Source organism: Manduca sexta, chromosome 27 (assembly GCF_014839805.1).
Source record: "Manduca sexta isolate Smith_Timp_Sample1 chromosome 27, JHU_Msex_v1.0, whole genome shotgun sequence".
In the NCBI taxonomy this organism is placed as follows: Eukaryota; Metazoa; Arthropoda; class Insecta; order Lepidoptera; family Sphingidae; genus Manduca; species Manduca sexta.
The window spans coordinates 18,255,834-18,280,281 of record NC_051141.1 but is presented as its reverse complement, the minus strand read 5'-3'; the positions used below and the strand labels follow the sequence as shown (position 1 = coordinate 18,280,281).

Below are 24,448 nucleotides of genomic sequence, written 5' to 3'. Positions count from 1 at the left end.
TTTATAGAACGGCAAAGTGATGTCACTGCAACACGAGTTAAGGTAATATTTTGGATTCCAGGGAGCGGTCCCAGGGTGTGGAAGGCGAGTATCCCCCGCAGTTCACAATGCGCCTCCGGGACAGGCGCGTGCAGGCCACATATCCAGTACGTCTGACCTGCCAGGTCGTGGGAAACCCGCCCCCCACTGTCACCTGGTACAAGGATGGGGAGGAAGTGGCGACAGACAGTAAGTTTTGTTTTTTATTGCTTTGAATAACGAGACGAGTTTGCCGTTCGACTGATGGTAAGCGATACGATCGCCCATAAACAGTAGGAACACTATCCAACACCTTGAATTACAAAGTAATGATTGGTATTCCACTGGGCTTGCCATCTTAAGATGGGATGTCAAGTCTTATTATGCCGAGTAGTTATGCTGCCTACAATGTTCTTCACACTGAACGCAAACAACGGAACACAACAGTGATTACTCACTGCTGCTTGGCGGGAGAAATAGACATTGCGGTGGAATCTACCAAGGCGTACTCTCACATATGAGAGACCTACCTCCTGCAAGCGACAGAGGATTAGGTATCTGACGTTCTAAAATCTTATTGAATTACTGATTATGATTATGGCTTTGCACGCGTATTATAAGATTCTGGGAGAAAGATAGTTTATTACATAGGGATACTCGTAACTTTCAAACGTGAAGCACATTATTAATGAAAGGGAAATGTAGATTACCATTAAGGGTCTGTTTCACAACTTCCGAGTAAATACTCAGGTCATATAGTCAATATGCCGATCCAATACAAAATTCACATTTTATTATCTATGCTCCGAAATAAATGGTAATAAAATGAGTATATAAATTAGCTGTTCAATACGATATCTGTCAAAATTTACGTGAAACTCAAGAAACAGGCTCTTAGTCATATTTAATGCAATACAGCGAATTTAATGATTTATATAGAATTCTGGTAAAAATTGTTCAAAATAACTGCCACTGCCACCCTACTTCTGTTTCAAGTAAAGGCCCAAAACTTTTTCATTATCCAATATTTTTCAGCAAAACATTGTGTCGAATGTTTTAATCTTCTCCCATTCCTGTGGCTTTTACCTCCTTCCAATTAGAATAATTTTGGCGCACTCTTGGCTGTTGGACATGAGAAAACTTAATTTCTTGAAGGACTGCATATAAACTATACTTGGCTATATCCAAAAAATTTCCTCTGACCCTCAGATAGGCACAACAAGTACCAAGACGAACACTTCCACACGCTGGAGATAGCTCCCACGAACCTGGAGGATGGAGGAATGTACGAGGCCCTCGCGAGGAACCCCTTTGGCGCCGTCAGTTGCCGCTGCGGGCTGGTGGTGGATAAGGGTATAAGGGCTTATGTCGCGCCGGAGTTCTGCTGTGGGTTGGACCCTCTTTACAGACTGAATGAAGGTAGGTATTTATAAAACGGTATGCATTTTAAAAAAGTTGTCTTTTTTGGGTTATTGATTAATTAACCGGATTATTGGACCGACAATTTGGTGAGGGTCGCCGGAGTCCGATGGATGAAGACGGCCCAGAACTGGTCCCTGTGGCGCTCAATGGGGGAGGCCTATGTCCAGCAGTGGACGATTCAAGGGCTAAAATGATGATCAATTTATGTAAAGCGAATGGTAACTCGCAGTAATAGTATTTAGAATTTTTTGTTTCCGAATACAAAATTATTTCCTTTGCGCCATAATACTATATAAAAATATATTTTTTTCCAGTTTTATGAATCTAGATCTAGACTTACATAATTCATTAGATGGTACCATACTACGAAAACATTAGATCGGGGAACAGAGTTAGTGTTAGGAATGGGATATTTAGCAGAGGAATAACGACCTTAGAATTTATAAACTGATTTTTTTTTTATTATTAGCAGATGTTACGCTACAACGAATGTATAACAGTAACACCATTTTCTATTTTTGTTATTTTTCTATCGTCATGGAAAACACAATGTATACAAAATCAGCCAGCTAAATTATTATAATATAAAACCTTCAACAGTTAGAGTTCAAAAATTTAACCAATTTGAACGTCGCTAACGCATGAAATCTTACGAAGAGTCATGTAACATGTTCCTTCCAGGCGAAGAACTCCGAATATCGGCAGTAGTGGAAGCGTACCCGTCAGTGGGGGTCACGTGGTATCGCGATGGCGTGCGCCTCCGGCCCAGCAGGCGCGCCATCATGACCCTCGATAGAGACGGGCAGATTGAACTTGCGCTCGCAGCTGTTAGCCCCAGGGACGGTGGGGTGTACACTTGCACAGCGTCTAATGAAGTGGGGAGAGCGTCTACTTCAGGCAAAGTGGAGGTGGTGGCCGGGGAGGCCAGCTGCGAGACGAAGCCACCAGCTGTCGTCATTAGTCCTGATGTGCCGTGAGCTATGATTTTTTTTAAAAAAATATGTTAGCACTTCAGGGTCACCACTTTAGCGGCGTAAAAGTTGACGCCGCTGTAGAGGAACAGATGGTTACGTTCCTCTATGGAAGGGGAAGATTCCCATTCAGGCAAATGTTGCTTGTGACCGGCCGCGGCCCCTCCGACGGTTCCTATTCGAAGGTGCTATATATGCAACGCGTTGCTCAAATTGTGCAGGCGTAATTCAGGATCGTCTATCGCCATCTAACGTGATTGCTGTGTGTTATCACTACAGTTATATCAACGCATCGATCATCTTGCAGTTCCGGCGATGTTGACGAGATGGCGGTGTATGCATTGATTGTACCGCCACACATCTATCCGTAGTCAATTGCTTTCTAGAATACATGCAGCTTATAATAAAAATTATTCTTTAAGAAATTCTCTTCCGATCGATAAAGATTACGGGATAACATAGGTGAAGCCTGCACTAATGAAAATAAATCAAAACGCGTGTTTGCAAATTCAATATATTAAACAGAATTTATTTCTTACGCGGTGTAATACTTAATTATATCTATCCGTCCTTCTGATAAAAATGTTAGTTCTTAAATAAATCAAATGAATTAATTCGTTTTCAGGTATTCTAAGGAGCCGATGTTCATTCGCAAGCCGCGCTCGAGCGAGGCCTACGAGGGTGACACTGTCATCATACAGTGCGAGGTGGTGGGAGACCCCAAGCCTGACGTTTACTGGCTTAGAGACTTCTTGAAGGTATTAATAGTATCAGACCTGTATCATATATTGTCCCACGGCTGGGCACGAGCCTCCTCTACAATTGAGAGGGTTTCAGGGCTAGTTTAGTTCACAACAGCGACGCTGGTCTAATGCGGATTAGCAGACTTCACATACCTACCAAATTGTTTGGATAATTTCTTGGGTATGCAGATTCGCTTACGAAGTTTTTCTTCTATTAAAGCAAGTTACAATACACTCATAACTTCAAAAAGTCTGAGCTGAGCATGAGCAAAATGTTTACATTTTTTATATGACGATATGAAATGATGTTTGATTAGGTTAAAGATAGGCAAGTTAGCCTTGATATTGTTATGTTTAAGGAAACATAATACGTTAGTAAAAAAAAAATCTGATTTGTGACTGATAAATTATTTTTACCCACTTAAGTTGTAGTTTTTGACAAAAGTGCCAGATAGACTCAGTTAGACTCGGTTTTTTATCAATATTTAGAAAAGGTCGAACCATTCCTGATGTCATCAATAATTTAGACCCCGATGTTATTTACAATCATAGGAATTAATCGTCATTTTGATTCTCTTTTTTGAATATTCTATTGACTGTTTTCGTCATTCAATATATTATAAGCTTTCTTAAGCAAATGAAAAACTCAATCATTTTTGTTAATACTTTAGTCATTGTAGCCACTACTAAGGGTTGCTATGCACTACAACAATAGAAACAAATATTTGGCCAATCATATAACCCTCTCAATCATTTTTGGTCCTTCCAGCCGGATTACTACCGCGACGCATCGCACTTCAAACGAGTGGGAGAAGGACCGGAATACCGGTTTGAGATCCCGCATGCCAAACTTGATTACACCGGCGCCTACTCGGTTGTGGCGCGTAATGTCCACGGTGAGGCTAAGGCAGTCATATCCCTCCAGATCAAAGTCAAAGGTAAATGTTTTGAAAATAAAAACTACATATATAAATAGTATCAGTAGTCAGGGACTACTTCATTTCTCTTAGGCGCTTCCTCCACCTTCATCAATCTTTTCATGCATTCCCGCCGGTTCCGGGTACTTTAAACCTATCCTTTACTAAGAATGTCAGATATCTGATATCTGAAATCTGACATTCAAAGGTTTGGGGCGGTTGACCCCTACCAGTTCTTCCATCCATATTCGCCTTATAAATCCTGTTCGTCAGTTTCCCATCATCCATCCTCTCCAAATGCCCAAACCACCTAAGCATACCCTTCTCAATTTTAGTAACTACATCCTTTCACTTCATGCGTACAAATAAAAACTATTTTGCAATAATTGGGTTACAAAATTACGTCCAAGGTATGGTGGCCAAGGCGGTCATATCTCACCATCAGGAAGGTTTTCTTAAAATCAAAGTTAATTGTTTTGAAAATAAGGGCTATTTTACAACAATGACATACGACCAGCAGTACTGCTGGATATGAGATTTTTTATGTCCAAAAGAAACGTGGATGGTGAAAAATTCACCGTGGGGGCTTGTTCAGGCCAAGTCGTATTTTGAAGTCAGTTGTATATCTAGTATGGATAGGCCTGTTATAATGAAAGGTCTTTCGTCTGTCACCGTTGCGTTCGCTCTACACTTTTTGTTTTTAAATAATAACATTACTTACAGACCCTTGTGCTGCGGAGGATGCTCATAATGTCAGATACGGGTGAGTGAATTCATAAACATTTGAATATGAGGCATTTCATTAACTTCAAAGTGGACGTGGAAACTAGATCACAAAAATAAAATACATTTAGGATCATGTTCGAGATACTAAGGGTTTCGAGTGCCTAAATCACTCACTTGAAAGTCCGGTTTGCTTGTATAAGCTGGCTCTGCCAAGCTAACAAACGTATAGAGACGGAAAAAAAATTGCGATTGTGTGTACATGGACTTTAGATTTACTAGCCATCTTATTTGTTATCTTATTCTAATTTAAATGCGAATGTTTACATGTTTGGATATTTGTGTGTATGTTGGAAGTAAACATTGAAGCCGGATTTGGGTGAAATTTGGCACATAGATAGACTATATCCTTGACTAATATGAGTCATTTTTGATTCGGTAACTAACTCCTGTAAGATTTTTTTTATTAGACTTTCGTTACCGCTCGCATCATATAGATGGCGCTATAGATTCTCTCAGTTATTTAGAGAGTTTGTTGCCGAAAAGGCTTTCACACGAACGGAGCCGCGAGCATCAACTAATATAAAAAAATGAAATTCATAAAAACATTAACCACGTCTCTAATAATTTTCAATCAAACTCCTATCTTTCTCCTACTACCCAGTCGTGTGGAAGTGCTGCCCCGGTTCGAGCGAAACCTGACCGACCTGCTGTCGTATGACGGCGACGCGGTGGAGTTCGAGTGCCGCGTCTCTGGGAACCCGGAGCCGTACGTGCGCTGGTTCCATTACAACGAGGTAATAAGAGTATTAATACTTACAGACAGGTAGATAGGTGATCACAATAGGACGATTTCCTATGTGTTGATTTTGTACCTTATTTATATGTAACAGATGATAACATTAAAAGGAAATTCCGGAAATCACCATTAAAATTGGTTATAAAATAAAGTACTTACTTGTAGTTGAAATAATGTGGTGAGGAAAGTAGGGGCGTGGTAGGGTTATCGTGCTATCTCTCTCTCAAGCACACAATGTTATGGCCTGTGATACTTAGTGACGTCACAGTATGCAAATGTTATTTGACAGTTACCCCTTCCACTAAATTTCAAAGCATTATACATTATTGAACTACTCTGGGGAGTCGTGCTTCACACCAACATAAGAGAGATATGCACATGAGCTAACATATTTGTATGAATTGAAGCTAGCGCAGACCAGTTTTTTTTGCACATACTACAATGCAACCGTATTTTGTAATAGCGCAGATTATTATCATGCAGAGCTTTGAATTCCGAGTTCTGGCTGGTATAAATACTGTTTGAGCAGTATTTACGTGTCACGGAGAACTTGCCCTGCATAAAATGTGAGACGTCACTAATGCCGAGTGGTTGTGGATGTCCGTGAATGTTGTGCTCATTTACCATCAAGTAGTAATGGTCATATAAATAGTAATAAATAAATATTAAAAAAAATATAATCAACTTGAGCAAGCTCCTGACCCTACTTCTACAATACTGTATAATTTTCCATTGGTAAAACTTACAAATCTGATAATTAAGTTCAAGGACTCATCAATTTTGCAACATATGTACGTTCATAAATGACTAATGCAATAGTGACATATCATTTTGTACTTTACAGTTAATACGCGATTGTCCCGACTTCGAAGCGCTTTACGAGGAAGGTGCGGCGCGTCTCAAGATCAAGCAGGTGACGGCCGAAGACGAAGGCACCTACACCTGCGAGGCGGCCAACTGCCTCGGCAAGGCACGCTCCAGCGCTTGCCTCGTGGTGTACCGTAAGTTCTTACTATGACAAATGGCCTATTCCCATAAATGATTCCAGCTCCTAACTACCTGTTAGTAGTAATAAAAAGTAGTGGAGATATTGCGCAATCTGAGGAGATTGCGCAATATCTCCACTACTTTTTCACGCATGCTGCGTTTTGGCCCGTGACACTCGGTGACGTTACAGTTTGTTATTACAATTATTTAACAGCTGCCCGTTCCACTAAATTTCAAAGCTTTTCGACTTATTTAATATTACGTGGATTTTGATAATTATTTTTCCGTTAGATTATAAACGGCATAAATTTTTGATAAATATATTTAAAAAAGTAATCAACTACCTTACTAATAATTATATTAGCAAATCAATAACATTGCCTTGATAAAGTTACCCTGTGCCTGCATCATTGCCTGTCGTGGGTGAAATAATCGTTGACATATTATGCCGATTTATTTTTAATTTATATTGGGACGGACAGTTGAGAGTTGGACCCCTACAGTTATCCACTTCATCTCGGAGTTCACACGCATGTGAATAGATGGCGTTGTACTTTTATTTAACATGTCCATATGTCCGCCACATAATATGTGGTACTTTTTACTCTTAGCGTGACAAGAAAGAGAAATTGTGAAAAAAAAATAACCCCCACATTAATACCTAGTAGATGTATTAAATGAGAACACAACATATATGCAGCCGGACTTGGATCATTAAGATTCATCATATCCTTTATTAATTCATATAGATCTACCAATATTTTCGAGTTGATGATGTTCATAAGAGTAGTAGTAGGTTACATGGGCCTGTTTGCCTTCCTACTAACCCTTTGCTTTATTTAGTACCAGTATAGATTACTATGTCTTTATCCGGTCTACTATTACCTACCCATTTGTTATTTATTTGATGCTGTATCTTTTTAGCCTTCGTACCGCTTACGACATTGATTTATAATTATTGGATGGTGTATTTTTCTCCAGCGCCTGGTGAACCGAACATGCTAAGCCAGCGTTTGCGGCGGCCGCCGGCATTGTTGTCAGCTACGTCGACTCCTCGCTCCACGCCCAGGAGCACTCCAGCGAGATCCGTCTCCAGGACACCAGGTAGGGCACTAGCTTTGAATTCCTGCTTAGTTAGTAAAAGTCTATGTAATAAATTGTGATTTCGACGTATAAATTCTTGTTACTATTCCCTATTTTTTGTCAGGGATGATATTTTTGGTAGGAACTTATTTACACAGACACCTGGGAGTCAAATTTTATATTGTTTAAGTGTTCATTTCTGATTGGTAATTGTGGTTAAAGTGTATCGATCAAATTATTACTTACTTTAGAATAGGTATGCTTCGAAGTAATTTTATTTAAGACAATCATATAGCGGGAAAAGAATAAAACATTGATGCCATTATTTACGATTTTATTATAGATTGATACCATAATTGATACTCGGAGTTCGCTGGATGCGGGCCGCTTTCAATAAGTCGATCTGAAAATCTTTTGGGGAAGCCCATGTTCAGCAGAGGACATCCTACGACTGATGCTGATGATGATACCATATTTATGTTATATTATAACATCCAATCTAATTTCTGATTCAGGCCCGGAGCCTCGCCGTCTCTGCAGTCCAGCGCGGCAAATGGCGCCTGCCTTCTACACCTACCCATTCAACAAAGTAGTTGAGGAAGGTGACAGTGTAGTCTTCCAATGCGCTGTCAAAGGTTTACCAGCACCCTGGGCGACATGGGATAAGGATGGCATAATCCTCACCCCCACAGCTCGCATCACCGTCAAGGAGAAAGACGAGATCCTCAGGATCCTGGAGATTGACGAGGTGACAATAGAAGACGTAGGAATATACAGGATAACGGTGGAAAATGAGTTCGGAAGGGCGGAGGCTTCTGCCAGACTAGAGGTTATAACAAGGAAGGGAAAGTTTTATGGGGGATTGAGGGCGTATAGCGTGTCGCCGAGGCGGTCCCTGGGGTACAGGAGAAGACCTTCGACGCCCAGGCAAGACTGATGCGGCCGGTGTGTTGTAGGTATGCTATTTTGCGTGATAATTGGTTTTAAGTAGCTGATCAGGTAGATACATACATTAATTGTCATAGCATAGCGAAAGTGGGTACCCGTTTATAAATGCTCTGCGATTAAAGCGATATGCGATTGTATAAAAAATAGTGCAAATTATTTTATTTCTATGATTTCGCTATATAGTCTTTTATGTGGTTTATGAACTGACCTTTTTAATTTATTACAGGACACGGATAAAAGAAACATCAAGAGTGACGTAACGTGAAATAAAATTGTTTTCTTCTAATTTATTTTGTCTGTGCATTTTATTTATTATTTTTTATTTATTTATTAAGACGCGACGTCGATATAACGAGTTTATTAAGTTTTTGTTTTTTAGGTTATGTTTAAGGGTCTTTTCACACGGCTTGCGCGATTTTTTATTTACATTAAATATTTAGTAGTAAGATGTCTTTTTCATATGTCGAGAAGTCAAAGGTTATTTCGTACTTAAAATGAGTAGAGACTAGTTTTAGTGATGTAAAAATATTTATATGTTACAATTTTCATATGGTGTAAATAAACTTGGTTGAAATTTGTTTACGAAGTGCAATTTTGTACCAAATAAATTGTTTATGTCGTAGCCGTGTGAAACGGCCTGCCACGTAAACGCTATAGCATAGTGTGGGATAGTAAGTTAACGAAAAGTATTAATAATATTACGTTAAACTTAGAAAACAAATGTAACTAGAGCGCACCCCGATATATTGTCAAATAAAATTTATAAACTGTTTGTTTTATCATTTTTTGACATGTCTACATTACCTATTATTTGAAACCTCTCTTTATTATCACTGTTAACATTTTAACGTAGTTACTAAAGCTGGAAAAGGTTTGATTTTAGATAGTTATACACTGATTTGTTATGTTTACACGAGTGTTAGACATTTAAACAAAACTTGTCCGTCCCGTGACAACAAAGGCAGTCTGCGAAACGTCGGGAGACAATTATAATACAAAAACCTCGAGAAAATTGTCGTTTAAACCGTAGTATAAGCGACTCATAAATAAAAGATATGACATCTAAACTAAAGAAATAGGTCATTTAATTATTTTATTCGAACGGAGTTTCTTTCTGCCTTTCTTCTTCGGGTAGCCATCACGTAGGTACCTATTGAAAGGCTGGTAGGTTAGCTAGTTTAGGGCTCATGTCCTCGCCGGTGAGGATCGCAACGCGTTATCCTTTTATTTCGCCCTACCTCCCAGCCCGAGCTGGTTGCTTCGGTTTGTACGTTGTTTTTATTATAAATTTTATCCCTAATTTAAAATGTCCATAGTTATATAAGTAATTTTAATAGTTGTTTAGAAATAATAATAATTATTCCTATACTTTGTTTTGACGTATCATAAGTTCAACTTTGTTCGCCTACGTGATAAATAAAGTATTTATTTTTTTGTTTATTTTTAACGATGGTTGGATAATTTATGTCCACTCTGAGAGACGGCTGAAGTACAAGCAACACGGTCGACAATGAGCGGCACTGCGAGGGGTTTCATACTTAAGATACAATTCGCCACTATCCACTAAGTTCATTATACTGTAATATTCAGTAAACGACCAAAATGGCTTTTTACGATTTATCTCAAAAATGGACCAATCAGAACAAAGTATTTGTGACATGTTTACGAATGAGTTATTTTGATTGGCTAATTCTCGGAAATGGGTTGAAGATTGAGATTGGGATTGTTTATTCGATCGATCGCTGTTAGTGGCGATACCCTTAGAGTTGTTTATGAAAAATAAGTGTAGGAAAATATAATATTGTAGTGTATACTTGTTTTTGTACTTTATTAAATTATTAATCTATAGTTTTAATTGTAATACAAAGTTTTTTATTCTTTACATATTTTGGTCTAAAACAAATAGTTTTAGACCAAACATATGTATAAAAGTGGATACTTAATTGCATTTTATTCCATTCGTCTTAGAGATAATTGTTCATTCAACAGATAAATTACCCAAAAAATATTGAACTCTGTACTTTACAATTAGTTATAATTTATTTATTGCACCCATGATTGCAGGAATGATTACTGATGAAAAATTTTCAAAATGTGTTGTCTGAGACCTGTATTCATTAACCAATTTCACTTTTAAGTACGAACTTAAGTAGAAATTTAAGGTATTTAAATATTTGATAAACAGAACTTGAGTTCTCGTTTAAGCGCCTGTCGTTGATCAGATGAATCTTATAAACAATACCCAGGTATCAAATCAGTGATGTACTGTGACTTAAGATATTAATTGAGATGTAGTTGATATCTGTTTATTTAATAGTGAAAATCGTGAAATGCTGATTTGACAGCATCTCAGCAGATATCGCTCTCTGGAGCGAAATTGGCTTGCACATGCATATTAGTACGGCTTAAGAACTATTTAATTGATCAAATTGATCATAATGTTTTAATCTCAGTTCATCCATTTCTACATTAGAATGTAAATTTATATCTTTTGTGTGTAGTGCGTTAACTTCGACATCATTGTATACATGGTCATTTTGACAAACGTGACTTTACCACTTTTAACTGTTTGTTAAAAATGATCTGCGAAAGACGAATATTTTTACCAAAAATCCCGGTTTGAATTTCCTGAATTACTGATGATTTAGAAGTTTAGTGCGTGTATGGCGTGTGCGTGAGTGTATTTCTGGCTGAAAATGTGATTTTGTCGCTACGATGAATTCTCTTAGAATAGTGGCATTAGGGCACATAAAATTAAAATTACTTTGTATTGTAAAGTGTTATTTTCAAGAAATACGTGGTTTAATTTAGTAACGCAATGTTAAAATGACCCTGTATATGCGTTATTTTGTGTAAGATTAAAAGAGGAAATCAAACAATACATTGACGTATAACATTTATTGAAATTTCAGGTTTACAGAAATCTACATCAACCTTCTATACATCGGAAGGGATCACAAACATCAAGATTTTTTAAACATTTAATAAAGAAATATGTATTAAAATGCTTACACGCTAGGTTTACAATATAGGCCAAACATTGATTCCAGTTAGACAGACAGAATACATTGTAAGTTGAGATTATTTATCAAAATACGAGTTGGCAAAGCGGCGGCCATACTGTATTCTTTTACGTTTATGTTTAAAGTACCACTATAGGGCTCAAAAAAGTAGGTTGTTGCCTATATATTATGACTGATATCTCATGATGCCAATTAGAAAATCTTGATATTTAAAATGTCCAAAAATATCTAAAGTATCTTGCTTTTTCCTGTGGACAAATTTTCAAAAAAATTATTTCTTTATCCGCTTGCCAACTTTAATTATATATATATAGCTAAAAGCAACAGACAGTCTTACAATTATTGCCCCGCAACTATCTTGGCTTCTGGGCTGTCTTTGGTTACCACTTGAAATACGAAAGTGCATAGTTTGAGCAGTAAATAGGAAACTACGTATTAGACAGTAGGATGTGAAACCAAAGTACCATTCGCTAGGCTCTTGGTAAAATTTTGGAAAATTTCGAAATCTCAGGCGTCATTTAAGTTGCGGGAAACTGTTACACACAAACACCGAAGAATCTTAACTAGTGATTACATGAAGTGCGATTAGTAACTTCGACGGCTTGCTGCAAGCGATTGTAGAAATATTTATAATATAGAAATAAGTTCTTTATTAACATCTTAAATGAAATAATTTGATCCTTGAAAGACAATTTAGTGGCACCCATTGAGTTTTCCACCACCCCTGTTAAGGAATTACGCCTGATAGAGTGCTACACACTATTAGGCTATTGCCTGCAAAGTAACTAGCACATAGATCACTCCAGTCACTCGTTTCTAACCCTGCTAACCGACGCAAAGAGCAGTCTGAAGATGATTTGCTTGACTAACTCTCCTTCACTTCTATCCCCCATTTACAAGCAACCAGTGACTAAGTACGAGCTTAATGCTCGGTCACTCAGATAACCAATGCGTAACCTCGTTTCAGTCGGCAAACTTGAGCCAGCATTAAACTCCTATAAAAGGCTTCTATTCATGTTGGATTCAAACCAGATGACACGTTACATTACCTTACCCAAATAAGATTGTTTAAGAATCTCATCGAAGTACGTTGGAAATAACGAGTCCTTTATCGTGCTGATGGTATTCAGTGAAAAGAAATTAGAAGAAGGTAATTGTATAGTATTAGCTAGAACACGTACTTAATCACTGTACGTAGGATTAAATAGGGATGTGCATAACGGCGCCCTAGCCGGGTTTCAAGTTTTCCTTCTTGTAGTGACGACTAGGCATCAAAGCTGATGGCATTAGTCGTCAAAGAACCTCGATTAGAGGGTGGTAAATATTTTACGACCGAAAACCACGCGGCGGGAGAAAAAACTTAAGAAGAGGTGGTAATACATTCCCTGACTTAAGTCTCATGGCAAACTCCCGATGTAAAAGTACATCACAATTTTAGTTTAATGACATGAGACTCACACACCGACAAAAAGATGAATAAAGAGACCGGTGGATGGACACAATTTGCCGACAGAAGAAATATGCACAAAACTATTTCTGTATGTGAAACTATGACTGGTTATTACAATGTTTAAGAGAAACAACAAAGTAATATAACGAAGCCAACATAGTAGCAACGGGTTCCTGCCAGGGACTTTATTACCAGCTCGTAAATAAAACAAATATTAAATGTACACCGAGCATCTAAGAGAGCTTGAAGACCAACTTTAAGTTACATCAAAATAACCTAATTTCTACGACACAAAGACAATATTTTAGAGATTATAATATCCATTAAACACGCTGTTATCATCATTTTTATTTTTAAAAGAAGGGTTTAAGTTTAGAGAAAGTCGGCTAAATATGTTGGTGGGAGATGATCCTCACCTTTGTTGAAAGTGAGTAGGCCGAGTTTTTAGCAGTAGGGTTTGAAAACAGGGCGTTGTCTGTTTCCAATCCTTAAAAATAAATAACAGGGAGAAGATCGGACACAGGGAAGTGCTTGGAAACAGGGTGAGTTTTGGAAACAGGGAAGAGATTGGGAATTGGAAGAAATTTGGAACAGGGGAGGTATTGGGAACAGGGAAAAGTTTGGAAACAAAGAAGGGATTTCCCAATCCCTGTTCCCACAGGAAAGGGGTTAGGAAACAAGGAGAAGGTTGGGAACGGAGACGGGATTGCGAACAGGGATGGGATTGAGAACAGGGAGGGATGGGAACAGGGAGGGATTGGGCCCCCGGAATTCTCACTTACCGAACGAAACGCGACAGCTTAACTGTCACTTCACGCCGATCTTCTGTGAGACAGTGGTACCACCCCGGTCGAGCCGGCCCATTCGTGCCGTAGACAAAATCTACAGCATGGCTCTACCACTTCAAATTTTATTTTTTTATAGAGTTCGGTGTGGCAGAAAGTATTCTTGAAAATCACTTATATGCTCCTAACAATGTATACGAGAGATACCGTTAACCCTAGTGGGTCTCTAGTTGGACGTAAGACCCCCTATTCATAAATAGGGTAATACGTCTACGAGGTCTTGCAGACTCTACGCTAAATCCATCGGATATAGCATAAGTGTACAAGAGTGAGGATATGTCGACCTAGAATAAACTAGATCATAAACTCACAGTTTTTCAACTTAGGGGGTTGATAGTGATCTTCTAATTACGGACTCTGGTGTTTGAAAAAACTTACCTAGACGTCCAGTATAGAATAAGCTAGCACCTCGCCAATTAGGCATTTTAGCTTTGCACGTGTCTAGATTACTATAACAATTACCTAAAGTAAATATGTTATAAAGCAAAGCTTGCAATTTAGCCGTCGATAGTGTGACTGAGCATTTATAGTTCCAGAGATTGGCACACAACTGTGTCAAGAAAGATGTTTTTTATTTTATATTACTACCCGTATGGATTAAAGTAACATGGACTTAAAAAACCGAAGTTTTTACCATAAGAGCATAATTCGCACTTCACATTTCGTCTTATCTATGCCACGTATTTGGAGGAAGGAAAATTTATTCGAGGAAAAATTATCGGTATCTTTGCTCAAGACAAACTTATGTTTGCTATGAATACTCATATATTGAACATAGCATCGAAAAAAGAATAAACGAGACACAAAAGGGAAATCAACTTCCAAATTTCAGGCAATAGGAGAATAACTTAGCGTTTAACTTTAATGTACTCACACCTATCTCGAAGACATAGATTTTGAAGACTCCCTTAATAACAATATATTCCTTGTCTTACATATTAATAGGATATAAGTACAATATATAATATGAAACCGGAAAAAGTTACTGAGACATATAGGACATTATGAAGTATCACTGGTGTTGTTTAGGTGATCGAGTTACTTGCTTCATTGAACGAACGAAATTGCATGAGATGTAAAATATTCTTTATTCCCATCATGAGCTATTTCATATTACGATGGCTATTCTCAAATTGGTTTGTGGTCCGATCCTTCTTTCAGAAGGGGCGACCTTATTGCTGAGTTTATCTCTCGACAAATACTGGCTAAAATATTTAATTACAAGTATTTAATTACATTCTAATAGATGTTGGAAAAATACGTATTAAAATGCTTATTTCAAAATATATATAAATAATATATCATGAGGCAATTATTTCGTTTTAAAAAAATAATTTTATTTCATAATAAATTTAATTATTTACTTAAGTTATGGTGTTTAATTTTATAAATCTTATTTAATCATGAGATAGTTGTATTACATTTAAAGACCCTTTGAATTACACATTTAATCGGTTTAAATCATTAATTTATACATTTTATTCAATAAGGACACGATTTAGTTTATTTAGTTTTAAGCTTTAAGATGTTTCGATTACCTCTGAGGACTGAGGACTGAGGAGTTATATTTATTTCCACGAATATATATTGGGAAAATCTTACCCTTTAATTAGAGACAGAATTTCATGCACGAAAAAGAGCTAGCGGAGTCAAACTATGTAAAGAAGAAACTGATACCAATATAAAGAACCGTGACTGTGGGATGATAAGTAATTATATAATCCCGACTTATTGTTGTTTGTGTTAGAACGACCTCAATCGATCCCGTGGATTTAGGAGCTGTTGTATTAGTCGGATATGTCTTGCTCCCACGCTGGGGTTTTCAGAATGAGGAACGTACCCATGATCGACTATCATCCCCAAACAGACTCTCCTAAAATATAATACAATATAGTATGGAAATAAATAAAAAAATATCTAGAAGTAAACCCCATTGTGTAAATCAATATTAAATCTTCCGCACTTAATTACGCTGTACCCTGGCACCCCTGAGTAACCTGTGTCCCCTGGGTTGTAGAAAAGGGTATCTCACCTGCCACTTCATCTGGCGTATCCTCATGTAGACTTTTAGTTTTGCTCGGGCTATTTTCAACGCGCCCGTTGTGGACCCTTTGGGGGGTCCATAGACAATCCAGGGATGTTTAAGTGCATTTTCGGCCTTGAATCGCCTCCGCGGGTTTACCACTAAGAGATGGTCAATGAAATCTTTGACGAGATCCGACACAGTTCTAAATGCCGGATTCTCATAGTGATATTGAGCGGAGATGACTTTTGAAGTCAGCTCCGCCTCAGTATCACCATTGAAGGGCAATGAACCCGAGAGGCTGCAATAGAAACACTAGAGTTAGGTACAATGCGGAAAACGTTTGGATTCAACGAGTAAGATATGATGGCCGACCGAAGAGGCCGCTACCCGACAGGTCTAGTGATATAAGATTTATTTGTAATACTTATGTGATTGCAAGTGGGTTAGCTGGTTTTAGTACTTTTAGTATAAAGAAAATTGAATATAATCAATATTTGCTAGTGTGCGTTAATTAAAATGATAATGGACATTTAAGAGCTGACGAGGAGGTAAACGCATATAAAGTACGCAATTAAGAGTTTAACTCAACATCTATTGAGTGAAAACTATTTTATGTTCTGTGTGAAAACAAACTCAGCATTTGTGGCATATCACCACCCAGTATGTAGATATGATTAAATAAAGTCATCAACACATCGATCTAATTTTGTCTGTCCAATACCCGCTTGAGCAATCATCATCAATCTGGTGAAAACATGAAGATCAGCATCTAGAATTGCTAAAGTATGACCTAATAGCTAAGTAATAACGTTGAAACTAAGTTAACGAAGAAGGACGTTAATCGACGCTATATGAACAGTTGAAGGGTTTGAAGCCTGATCATGCAATTTCGATCTGTCCGTGTGTTGGACTAAGCGGGGCTATCCACCTTAATAATGACGCTGCTGGTGGGGATTTGTTTTTACATACGCGTAATACTGATAAGAAGAAATTCTTTTTACATTTTGTTTCATATTACAATGGACATCAAGACAACTATCAACCTTATGCTATACTTAGTCTGGCCATAAATACTGTTACACTTAATTATAAAAAAATATTACATTTGAATTTCGAATCTGTCATTTTTATACGATTGTTCATTGTGTTTTCTCATTTTGGCGCCAATACATTGTAAAATATTTTGCGATATTAAAATGGTGTGGGGTGATAAAGAGAACCGAATCGCTGTGATAGCATTACACAAAGTAGGTATGGAGCCAAATGCAATTTTTAAAACTCTCCATACACTTGGTATTAGTAAAATGTTTGTGTACCGGGCTATTAATAGGTACAATGAGACCTCCTCTGTTTGTGACAGAAAAAGATCTGGCCGTCCACGTAGTGTTCGTACGAAAAAGGTGGTCAAAGCAGTAAGGGAAAGAATTCGAAGAAATCCTGTCCGAAAGCAAAAGATTTTATCTCGGGAAATGAAGATAGCACCTAGAACCATGTCGCGTATTTTAAAAGATGACTTAGGACTTGCAGCCTATAAGAGACGCACTGGCCATTTCTTAACTGATAATTTAAAGAAGAATAGGGTGGTAAAATCGAAACAACTACTGAAGCGGTACGCAAAGGGAGGTCACAGAAAAATTTTGTTTACGGATGAGAAAATTTTTACAATTGAGCAACATTTTAACAAACAAAATGACCGTATTTATGCTCAAAGCTCTAAGGAAGCTTCCCAATTAGTCGACAGAGTGCAACGTGGACATTATCCGACTTCAGTGATGGTTTGGTGGGGTGTTAGCTATGAAGGAGTGACTGAGCCATATTTTTGTGAAAAAGGTATCAAAACATCGGCACAAGTGTATCAAGATACCATTCTTGAGAAGGTAGTTAAGCCCCTTAACATCACCATGTTCAATAACCAAGTATGGTCCTTCCAGCAAGACTCGGCGCCGGGTCATAAAGCTCGGTCCACGCAGTCTTGGTTGGAATCGAACGTTTCGGACTTCATCAGAGCTGAAGACTGGCCGTCGTCTAGTCCCGATCTTAATCCGCTGGATTATGATTTGTGGTCAGTTTTAGAGAGTACAGCTTGCTCTAAACGCCATGATAATTTGAGTCCCTAAAACAATCTATACGATTGGCAGTGAAGAATTTTCCCATGGAAAGAGTGCGTGCTTCTATTGATAACTGGCCTCATCGTTTAAAGGACTGTATTGCAGCCAATGGAGACCACTTCGAATAAGCTTTTTATATTTTTAATTGTTTTATATTTATGTATTAAACTGACACACTGTAAAAGTAATAAATGTTATTTGCAGTTAACAATTTTCTTTTTTCTTTATTACAATATTTATGGCAAGACTAGGTATATCATGTGAAATTTGCTCAAAAGAAATTTTAATACAATCATTTGTGCTCCATACCACGAAGCGTAACTGTAAACCCATTTTAAAACCAATAAAATTACACTTACATCATATAGACTATTACGCCAAGGCTCCACATGTCCGAGTTAAGGTTCACAGGCTCAAAGGTCAGGATCTCAGGGGCGACGTATTCCCGGGTTCCGTATACTGCTTTGATCTTAGAGCCTTCATGGAGTACTCGAGAAAGTCCGAAGTCGACCAGCTTCACCACCAGGGAGTTAGGGTGGGCGAACACGAGGTTTTCAGGCTTCAGGTCGAGATGGACTATATTCTGTGAATGGATGAACGCCAGGCCATTACAGATTTGTTTCACGACCGGCGGTAAATCAGCTTCATTGATATGTTTGTCTCGTACTATTCTGTCTAATAATTCGCCACCCCATAAGCTGTAAGGGAATCATTCAGTAATGATTTCATAGCGGGAGTCACCATAATCAGAATTAAGATTAACTGCGTTAAGTATTCCCGAAGATTGAAAGTCTGGTTTGTTTGACATCTGACGACAGATGGCTTAAAAGTGCCTATAAAAGGTAAAGGTATCTGATGCAATTCAATTTAAGGTCGCACTTTATTTAAATGTTTGATCTTAGAATCTAACTTATTGTATTTTTATGACTGCTTCAATAACGTTATAACCGTTCAAACTACTTACTAATCCATGACGATAACGACGAATTGGGTGGCGGTATAGGCGTCGACCACACCAACGACGTTGTGGTTCACTAATTTTCTTAATGTGAAGAATTCGCGCAATACGTAGCCTATCTTATTCTTGTCTTGGACTCTGATAACCTTGGCAGCGAAACTTTCGCCGTAGTCATCCTAAAATAAAAATAAATAAATCTTAGGACGTGGAAAGCAATTATTATTTATATAAATTATTTTGCATTTTTTGTACTTTTGTCAAATTAGCGTTGCTAGATCTACGTGAAATTCTTGCCAGTACATTAATTTATAAATTATGCTCCATGCACGCTACAGTAAGTGGGATTGAAGATCTTTAAGAAGACGTAAGTTTAATAATGGTCACTATAGTGATGCTGATAATGACGATACCAAATCATTACATTTCAATCTGATGTTGCTCATCATAAAATAATGTACACATTACTTACCTCAATAAGAGCTACTTTTCCAAACGCCCCTCCACCAATTAGCTCGTTTCGCTTGGTATACCAGGTTTCGAATTTTTCGTACAACCGCACTCTTCGTTCCGGTGGTATGCTCAACTCCATCTCAGTATCCAATCCTGTGGGATAAAGAGCGGGTTTATTGCTTTCGCTAGAAATTCAAGTCTGGTATTATGGACACGTAAGAAAGAATTAATGTATGAGTAACGAAAGATCATTCGATTATTCGGGCATGGTATAATGATAAAATGACAAGTGAGATAAGTATTTATCGACGGCTGGTATTTGTCAATTTATCTATTCACGTATTTTATTCGGTGTAAAAAGAATCCACTTACTGAAGCAAGTCAGTGGTCGATGAACGCTCCGAACTGGTAGTATTGGTGCGATGTTGAAGATGAGCAGCGTCTCCAAAGGTGGACCTTCAATTTCCAGTATCGGGGTTTCTGTGATGCCTAGCTCCTTGAACGCCCCATCTTCAGTCTGGAACGACACGCAATACCATGCCCCCGCAGCTTCTGGGTTCACCCTTAAACAAAAGAGCTGACTGTAGCTTTGGAGCTGTGAAGAAAACAATAAATATTAATTATGTTTTCAATTTAAGTTGGGAATACTTGGGAGTACATTTGCATCATTCGCTAATAGAAACATTATGATCACTGTTGCACAAAGAAATATCAACTCGCATTATAGACTGTCGCAATGTATTCCACTTACCATTCAAATACGCCGACATCCCGCCTCTTTCGCAGCGTCATCTTGCTCTGCTGGTTATAGTAGATACGCTGTCCATCCCTCGGGTTCCAACAGAAGTAGTATTGTCCGTCTTCATCCAGCCTGGCAATATTGACCAGTTAAAGTAAAATTAAAGAGTTGCATCGGCATCTACATGCAGGTATAACTTTACGCAATGTCCTACGAGTAGTCTGAATAAACATATAAATAATATATTTACTTGCAAAACTGGAACTTGATTGGCACGGCCCTGCATATCTCTTGCGGTCTGTGCTGTTGCTGCGGTGGCGCCGTGCTGGTCCCCGGTGCCTAGAAGAATTGATCAAATATATATAATATCGATGTAAAGTGTTTCGCTCCTAAAATATTTAATGTAGGAAGCATTTAAAATTGGTCAATGAGTTAAAAGAACTATCAGAAATATATGGTAACTAATCAGGTAATGAGGTATGGGTAATTCAAAGTGAAAAATTTACTTGTAAATAACCACATCAAGGTAACAACTTCGTGTGAATTCTTTAAACTTTCGCGTAAAAAATGTGAAAATAGAAGTTTATAATTTAGCGTCCGTGACCTCGTCACGGACGGACGATCTTTGCGTTTTAAGTAGATTAAATAGAATCGTCAACTCACACAAGATGCGTTTTTACGATCCGTGATTTTTTAGATGTGCCATATTTTATTATACTTATAGAAAAACACGAATCGAAAACGAACCTTGTATAGAAGATTACCTGCCCGTTTCCCGAAGAAGAAGCCTGCTCACCCGATGATCCCGGGGTGTCGTCTTGTTGAAAGTTACCCTATTTTTTTTTAAAATACATCCTTATTATAAGTATCAGGTACAGCTGTGTGACACATAACATGAAAATCATTTTAATACGTTAGACATAACTTAGTAGTTGTGAACTATGAATCAGTTCTATGCACCCTTGTGTTCACATCAAAAATTGAGAAAGCGTTTGTCTTATAGTGCATGACATTGTTTAGTAGCATGCACAAATTATTTTAGTCCCTCACGAGTTTACAACAAAATCTCCTCGTAATCTTAAAATTCCGAGTAATATAATTCGCAGATGCAGAACAACAATCACAAATTATTATTAATTCGCACATGGAAATCGCAGTATGGAATCAAGACGCAATATATAAAAACGTGACCTTACCTCTTCAGGGTAGCTCAGTCTAAGATGGCTGCCTTCTATGAAGACTCTCGATGCTCGGTCGCCCTTTGTTTCTTTGAGATAGCCTTGTGGCACCATGGTTAGGTTTGCGGTGCTCTGGGCTACGTGAGTGTATTTTGGAGAGTGACGCCACTCGTGGACTTCGCAGATCACTTCCCCAGCCATAGAGATGTGCATCCTCTTGATGTGTAGCATGAATGTGCCTCCCTTGTGGAAAACCTGAACATTGATGTGAATCAGGTGCGAGGATTCGAGAAATATGCAAGGGCCTAATAACTTTGTAATTATAAACTGATTTAATAAACGGAAGCAAACCTTAAACCACAGCGAATTAAAGGTACGTGAAGTGGAGTAACAATTTTCAAACAAAAAATCAACTCACGCTGAACATTCTGTTGCTACGCTCCACTTTGTAGCGGCCGACGAACCAAATGACCTTCATGTTCTTGTGATTGTCGCAGCTGAAGGTGCATTTGAAGACAACCCTGGAGCCACAGCAAGCGACCGCTGACTCCAAGGGATCCACCACATCTGTATTGATCGGCTTAGTTAAAAGAGAACCTGCAAAATCCCATAAGTTTTATCCAGTTCTTGAAAGTATGCAGATCTAAGTCATAATGTTATAGATTTTTTTTTCAATAAACAATTAAACAGACGTTAGCGAAACTGTCACATTAAAATAATCGATACTTACGACGAATACTCAGGTTGCAAACCGACACGTCAATCTTTTCTGTTTGCTCATGACGCATTACAACTCTGTACTTTCCAGTAAGTTCCGGTGATGTGTCAAAAATTTTTAAAGCGACGTAACCGTTTCCATAATCTTGTTGTAAAACTAGACTATCCTCAAGAAGGACGTCATTCATATACCACTGGACTTTCGTCTGTAAGTCGTAGATTCCACGGCTCATCAACTTCACGTACTGATTCTCCATCACTTCCAAATCTCTCTTTAAATGTTCTGTTATCGTTGGAATTGTGATGGTGTACTTATCAATGTCTTCTAACACGTGGACAGCAGCATAGCTCGATATTATGCCTTCCGATGTACTCATCACTAGAGTGTAAATACCAGCATCGCACAATTCCGCCATTTCAATCACCAGGTTAGCCACTGAATTATTATTTTCGATGTGGATTCTTTCATTTCCTGTTATCTCAACGTTGTCTTTGAACCAATTATGTTTTATGTGTACGTATGTTTCACTATGCAGTAGAAGTTCGATTTTTTCTCCCACATTGATAATGACTGGTGACAAATGACGCACAATCCTCGTACAGTCATATGGATTTACTGAATAATAAGCCACTTCGTTCAATCTGGCCGTCGGAACAAACAGCATTGCCGTTGTCAATGTCTGTGATATATCGTTTGTGCATATAAGGCTGAATACTCCTTGGTCAGTGGCTTGAGCTGTTTCTATTTCAAGTCGGTACCAGTTTTTATGTCTCACGCAGCGGTATCTGGGTCTGTTTCTTATGATGTATCCATCTTTATACCAGACACAGTTGGCGCTGTATGGAGCAGCTATTCGGCACTCGAAAAGAACATTATCGCCTGTCATAGCTAGCGTGTCTTCAAGATGTTGAATCACCGTTAACGCTTCATGTCTGCGCTCTAAAAATATTTTCGATTATTAGACATTTGTTACATAATAATATAATAATGTCACGATGAAGAATTTGTTCGTAAGTTGCGGTATCGCATGTTTATTTAAACTTTACCTATTTTAAAATGCCGTTCTATTTCCCTTCAGCGCCTAAGTATTTCAATGGTCTAAAATTATTGTGTGAACTTACCGTCGCCTTCCAGCAGTGGTGGCTCGATCAATTCTAGTGCCATCGCCATGTTTGCCGTTTGTCTTTACATCTAAAACAAAAAAATAATACCTAAAATACCCAATACCTTACTTATAGCTCTGGGAAAGTTGTTAGAAATATCCCAGAGCTTTTATACATGATTTATGAAAAAATATCAAGGGAATCAAAAACGAGTAACATTCTTATTTTTTATTTGATCACAACATTTAATTACAACACATGATAGATGTTTTTACAATATTTGAAATTATAGACGCACTAAAATAAAAATGATGATGACCTCTATTATCTATATTATTTTACCCAAATTAAGTTCAACGGATGGGTAATGAAACCGATTATGTGCGCAGGTAAATATTCATTATTTAAAATGCAAAATTATTTGGTTTCAAAATATATTTTGATTATTTTGTTGTTTTTCCGATTTCCTGTTTAAAATAAAACTATTATTTTGAAGTCTAACAATATTATATATATTTTAAGCCGAGAAAATATTTTATAATTTCTAAAACATCAAAATAACGATCAGAATAAATTGCGTGTTATTAGATTTAATGGTTAATTTTATTTCTAAATCATATTCATCTTTGATGAGACTTATTCATAAATATTATTTAATTAACAAATTTTGGTAGATAATGTTATTTAACGAATTTAAAAAGGTCAGAACTGTCAATAAGATATAATAATAAAGTAATATAAACATAATATTTTTAGTTTTATTGATAATAATAAACTCAATAAAATACATCACTCTGGAAATACAACTGCGTTTAAATATAGATTGACATTGACATAGCACTATCACTGGTATTTTTAATTCATGACCATATTTTAATAGTCTAATATTTACGTTTTCCTCGATAAATACACACTTAGTAGGACTAAGAATAAATATTTTAAAATTCATTAACACCTGTTACATTGTATAGACTAAATGACGCTTTAGAGATAGAACATACGAGAGAATCTGCGCTGTCATGGACGATAAGGTTCAATTTCGGACATTGTATAGTAGCTGACGATTCAGAGTCCTATCTCTGACGTTTGTCATAACATAGAGGAACCACGTTGACACGGACTAGTTGACCGAGGACGCATGCAATTGTTGAAATACCCTATTGTAAGACATACACTCTTTGTGCATACTAAATACAAACATATTTAATTATTTCTATAAAATATTGGAACTAAATATCA

General features: G+C 37.5%; 2 protein-coding genes across 10 annotated transcripts in view; one reads left to right on the top strand and one right to left on the bottom strand.

Annotated features, from left to right (window-relative positions):
• Positions 1-9,383, top strand: part of LOC115440530 (titin homolog) — a 131,723-nt gene extending 122,340 nt beyond the window's left edge. For all 6 annotated transcript variants that reach the window (XM_037443752.1, XM_037443750.1, XM_037443755.1 and 3 more), the window contains 11 exons: positions 62-228; positions 1,228-1,437; positions 2,122-2,413; positions 3,037-3,169; positions 3,924-4,092; positions 4,795-4,834; positions 5,459-5,591; positions 6,438-6,594; positions 7,562-7,684; positions 8,179-8,619; positions 8,838-9,383. In XM_037443752.1, coding sequence (XP_037299649.1) covers positions 62-228; positions 1,228-1,437; positions 2,122-2,413; positions 3,037-3,169; positions 3,924-4,092; positions 4,795-4,834; positions 5,459-5,591; positions 6,438-6,594; positions 7,562-7,684; positions 8,179-8,600 — 1,846 coding nt within the window. In that variant the 3' untranslated portion in view covers positions 8,601-8,619; positions 8,838-9,383. The remainder of the gene's footprint in view (positions 1-61; positions 229-1,227; positions 1,438-2,121; positions 2,414-3,036; positions 3,170-3,923; positions 4,093-4,794; positions 4,835-5,458; positions 5,592-6,437; positions 6,595-7,561; positions 7,685-8,178; positions 8,620-8,837) is intronic.
• Positions 9,384-11,494: 2,111 nt separating this feature from the next.
• Positions 11,495-24,448, bottom strand: part of LOC115440541 (titin) — an 87,693-nt gene continuing 74,739 nt past the window's right edge. For 2 of the 4 annotated variants that reach the window (XM_030164897.2, XM_030164896.2), the window contains exons 2-13: positions 23,228-23,297; positions 22,119-23,045; positions 21,807-21,985; positions 21,407-21,643; positions 20,975-21,043; positions 20,461-20,549; positions 20,223-20,342; positions 19,844-20,034; positions 19,491-19,624; positions 19,028-19,197; positions 18,423-18,761; positions 11,495-16,253 (exon numbers count right to left, since the gene is read on the bottom strand). In XM_030164897.2, coding sequence (XP_030020757.2) covers positions 15,893-16,253; positions 18,423-18,761; positions 19,028-19,197; positions 19,491-19,624; positions 19,844-20,034; positions 20,223-20,342; positions 20,461-20,549; positions 20,975-21,043; positions 21,407-21,643; positions 21,807-21,985; positions 22,119-23,045; positions 23,228-23,276 — 2,865 coding nt within the window. In that variant the 5' untranslated portion in view covers positions 23,277-23,297 and the 3' untranslated portion in view covers positions 11,495-15,892. The remainder of the gene's footprint in view (positions 16,254-18,422; positions 18,762-19,027; positions 19,198-19,490; positions 19,625-19,843; positions 20,035-20,222; positions 20,343-20,460; positions 20,550-20,974; positions 21,044-21,406; positions 21,644-21,806; positions 21,986-22,118; positions 23,046-23,227; positions 23,298-24,448) is intronic. The other 2 variants (XM_030164898.2, XM_030164899.2) reach the window with 2 other exon arrangements.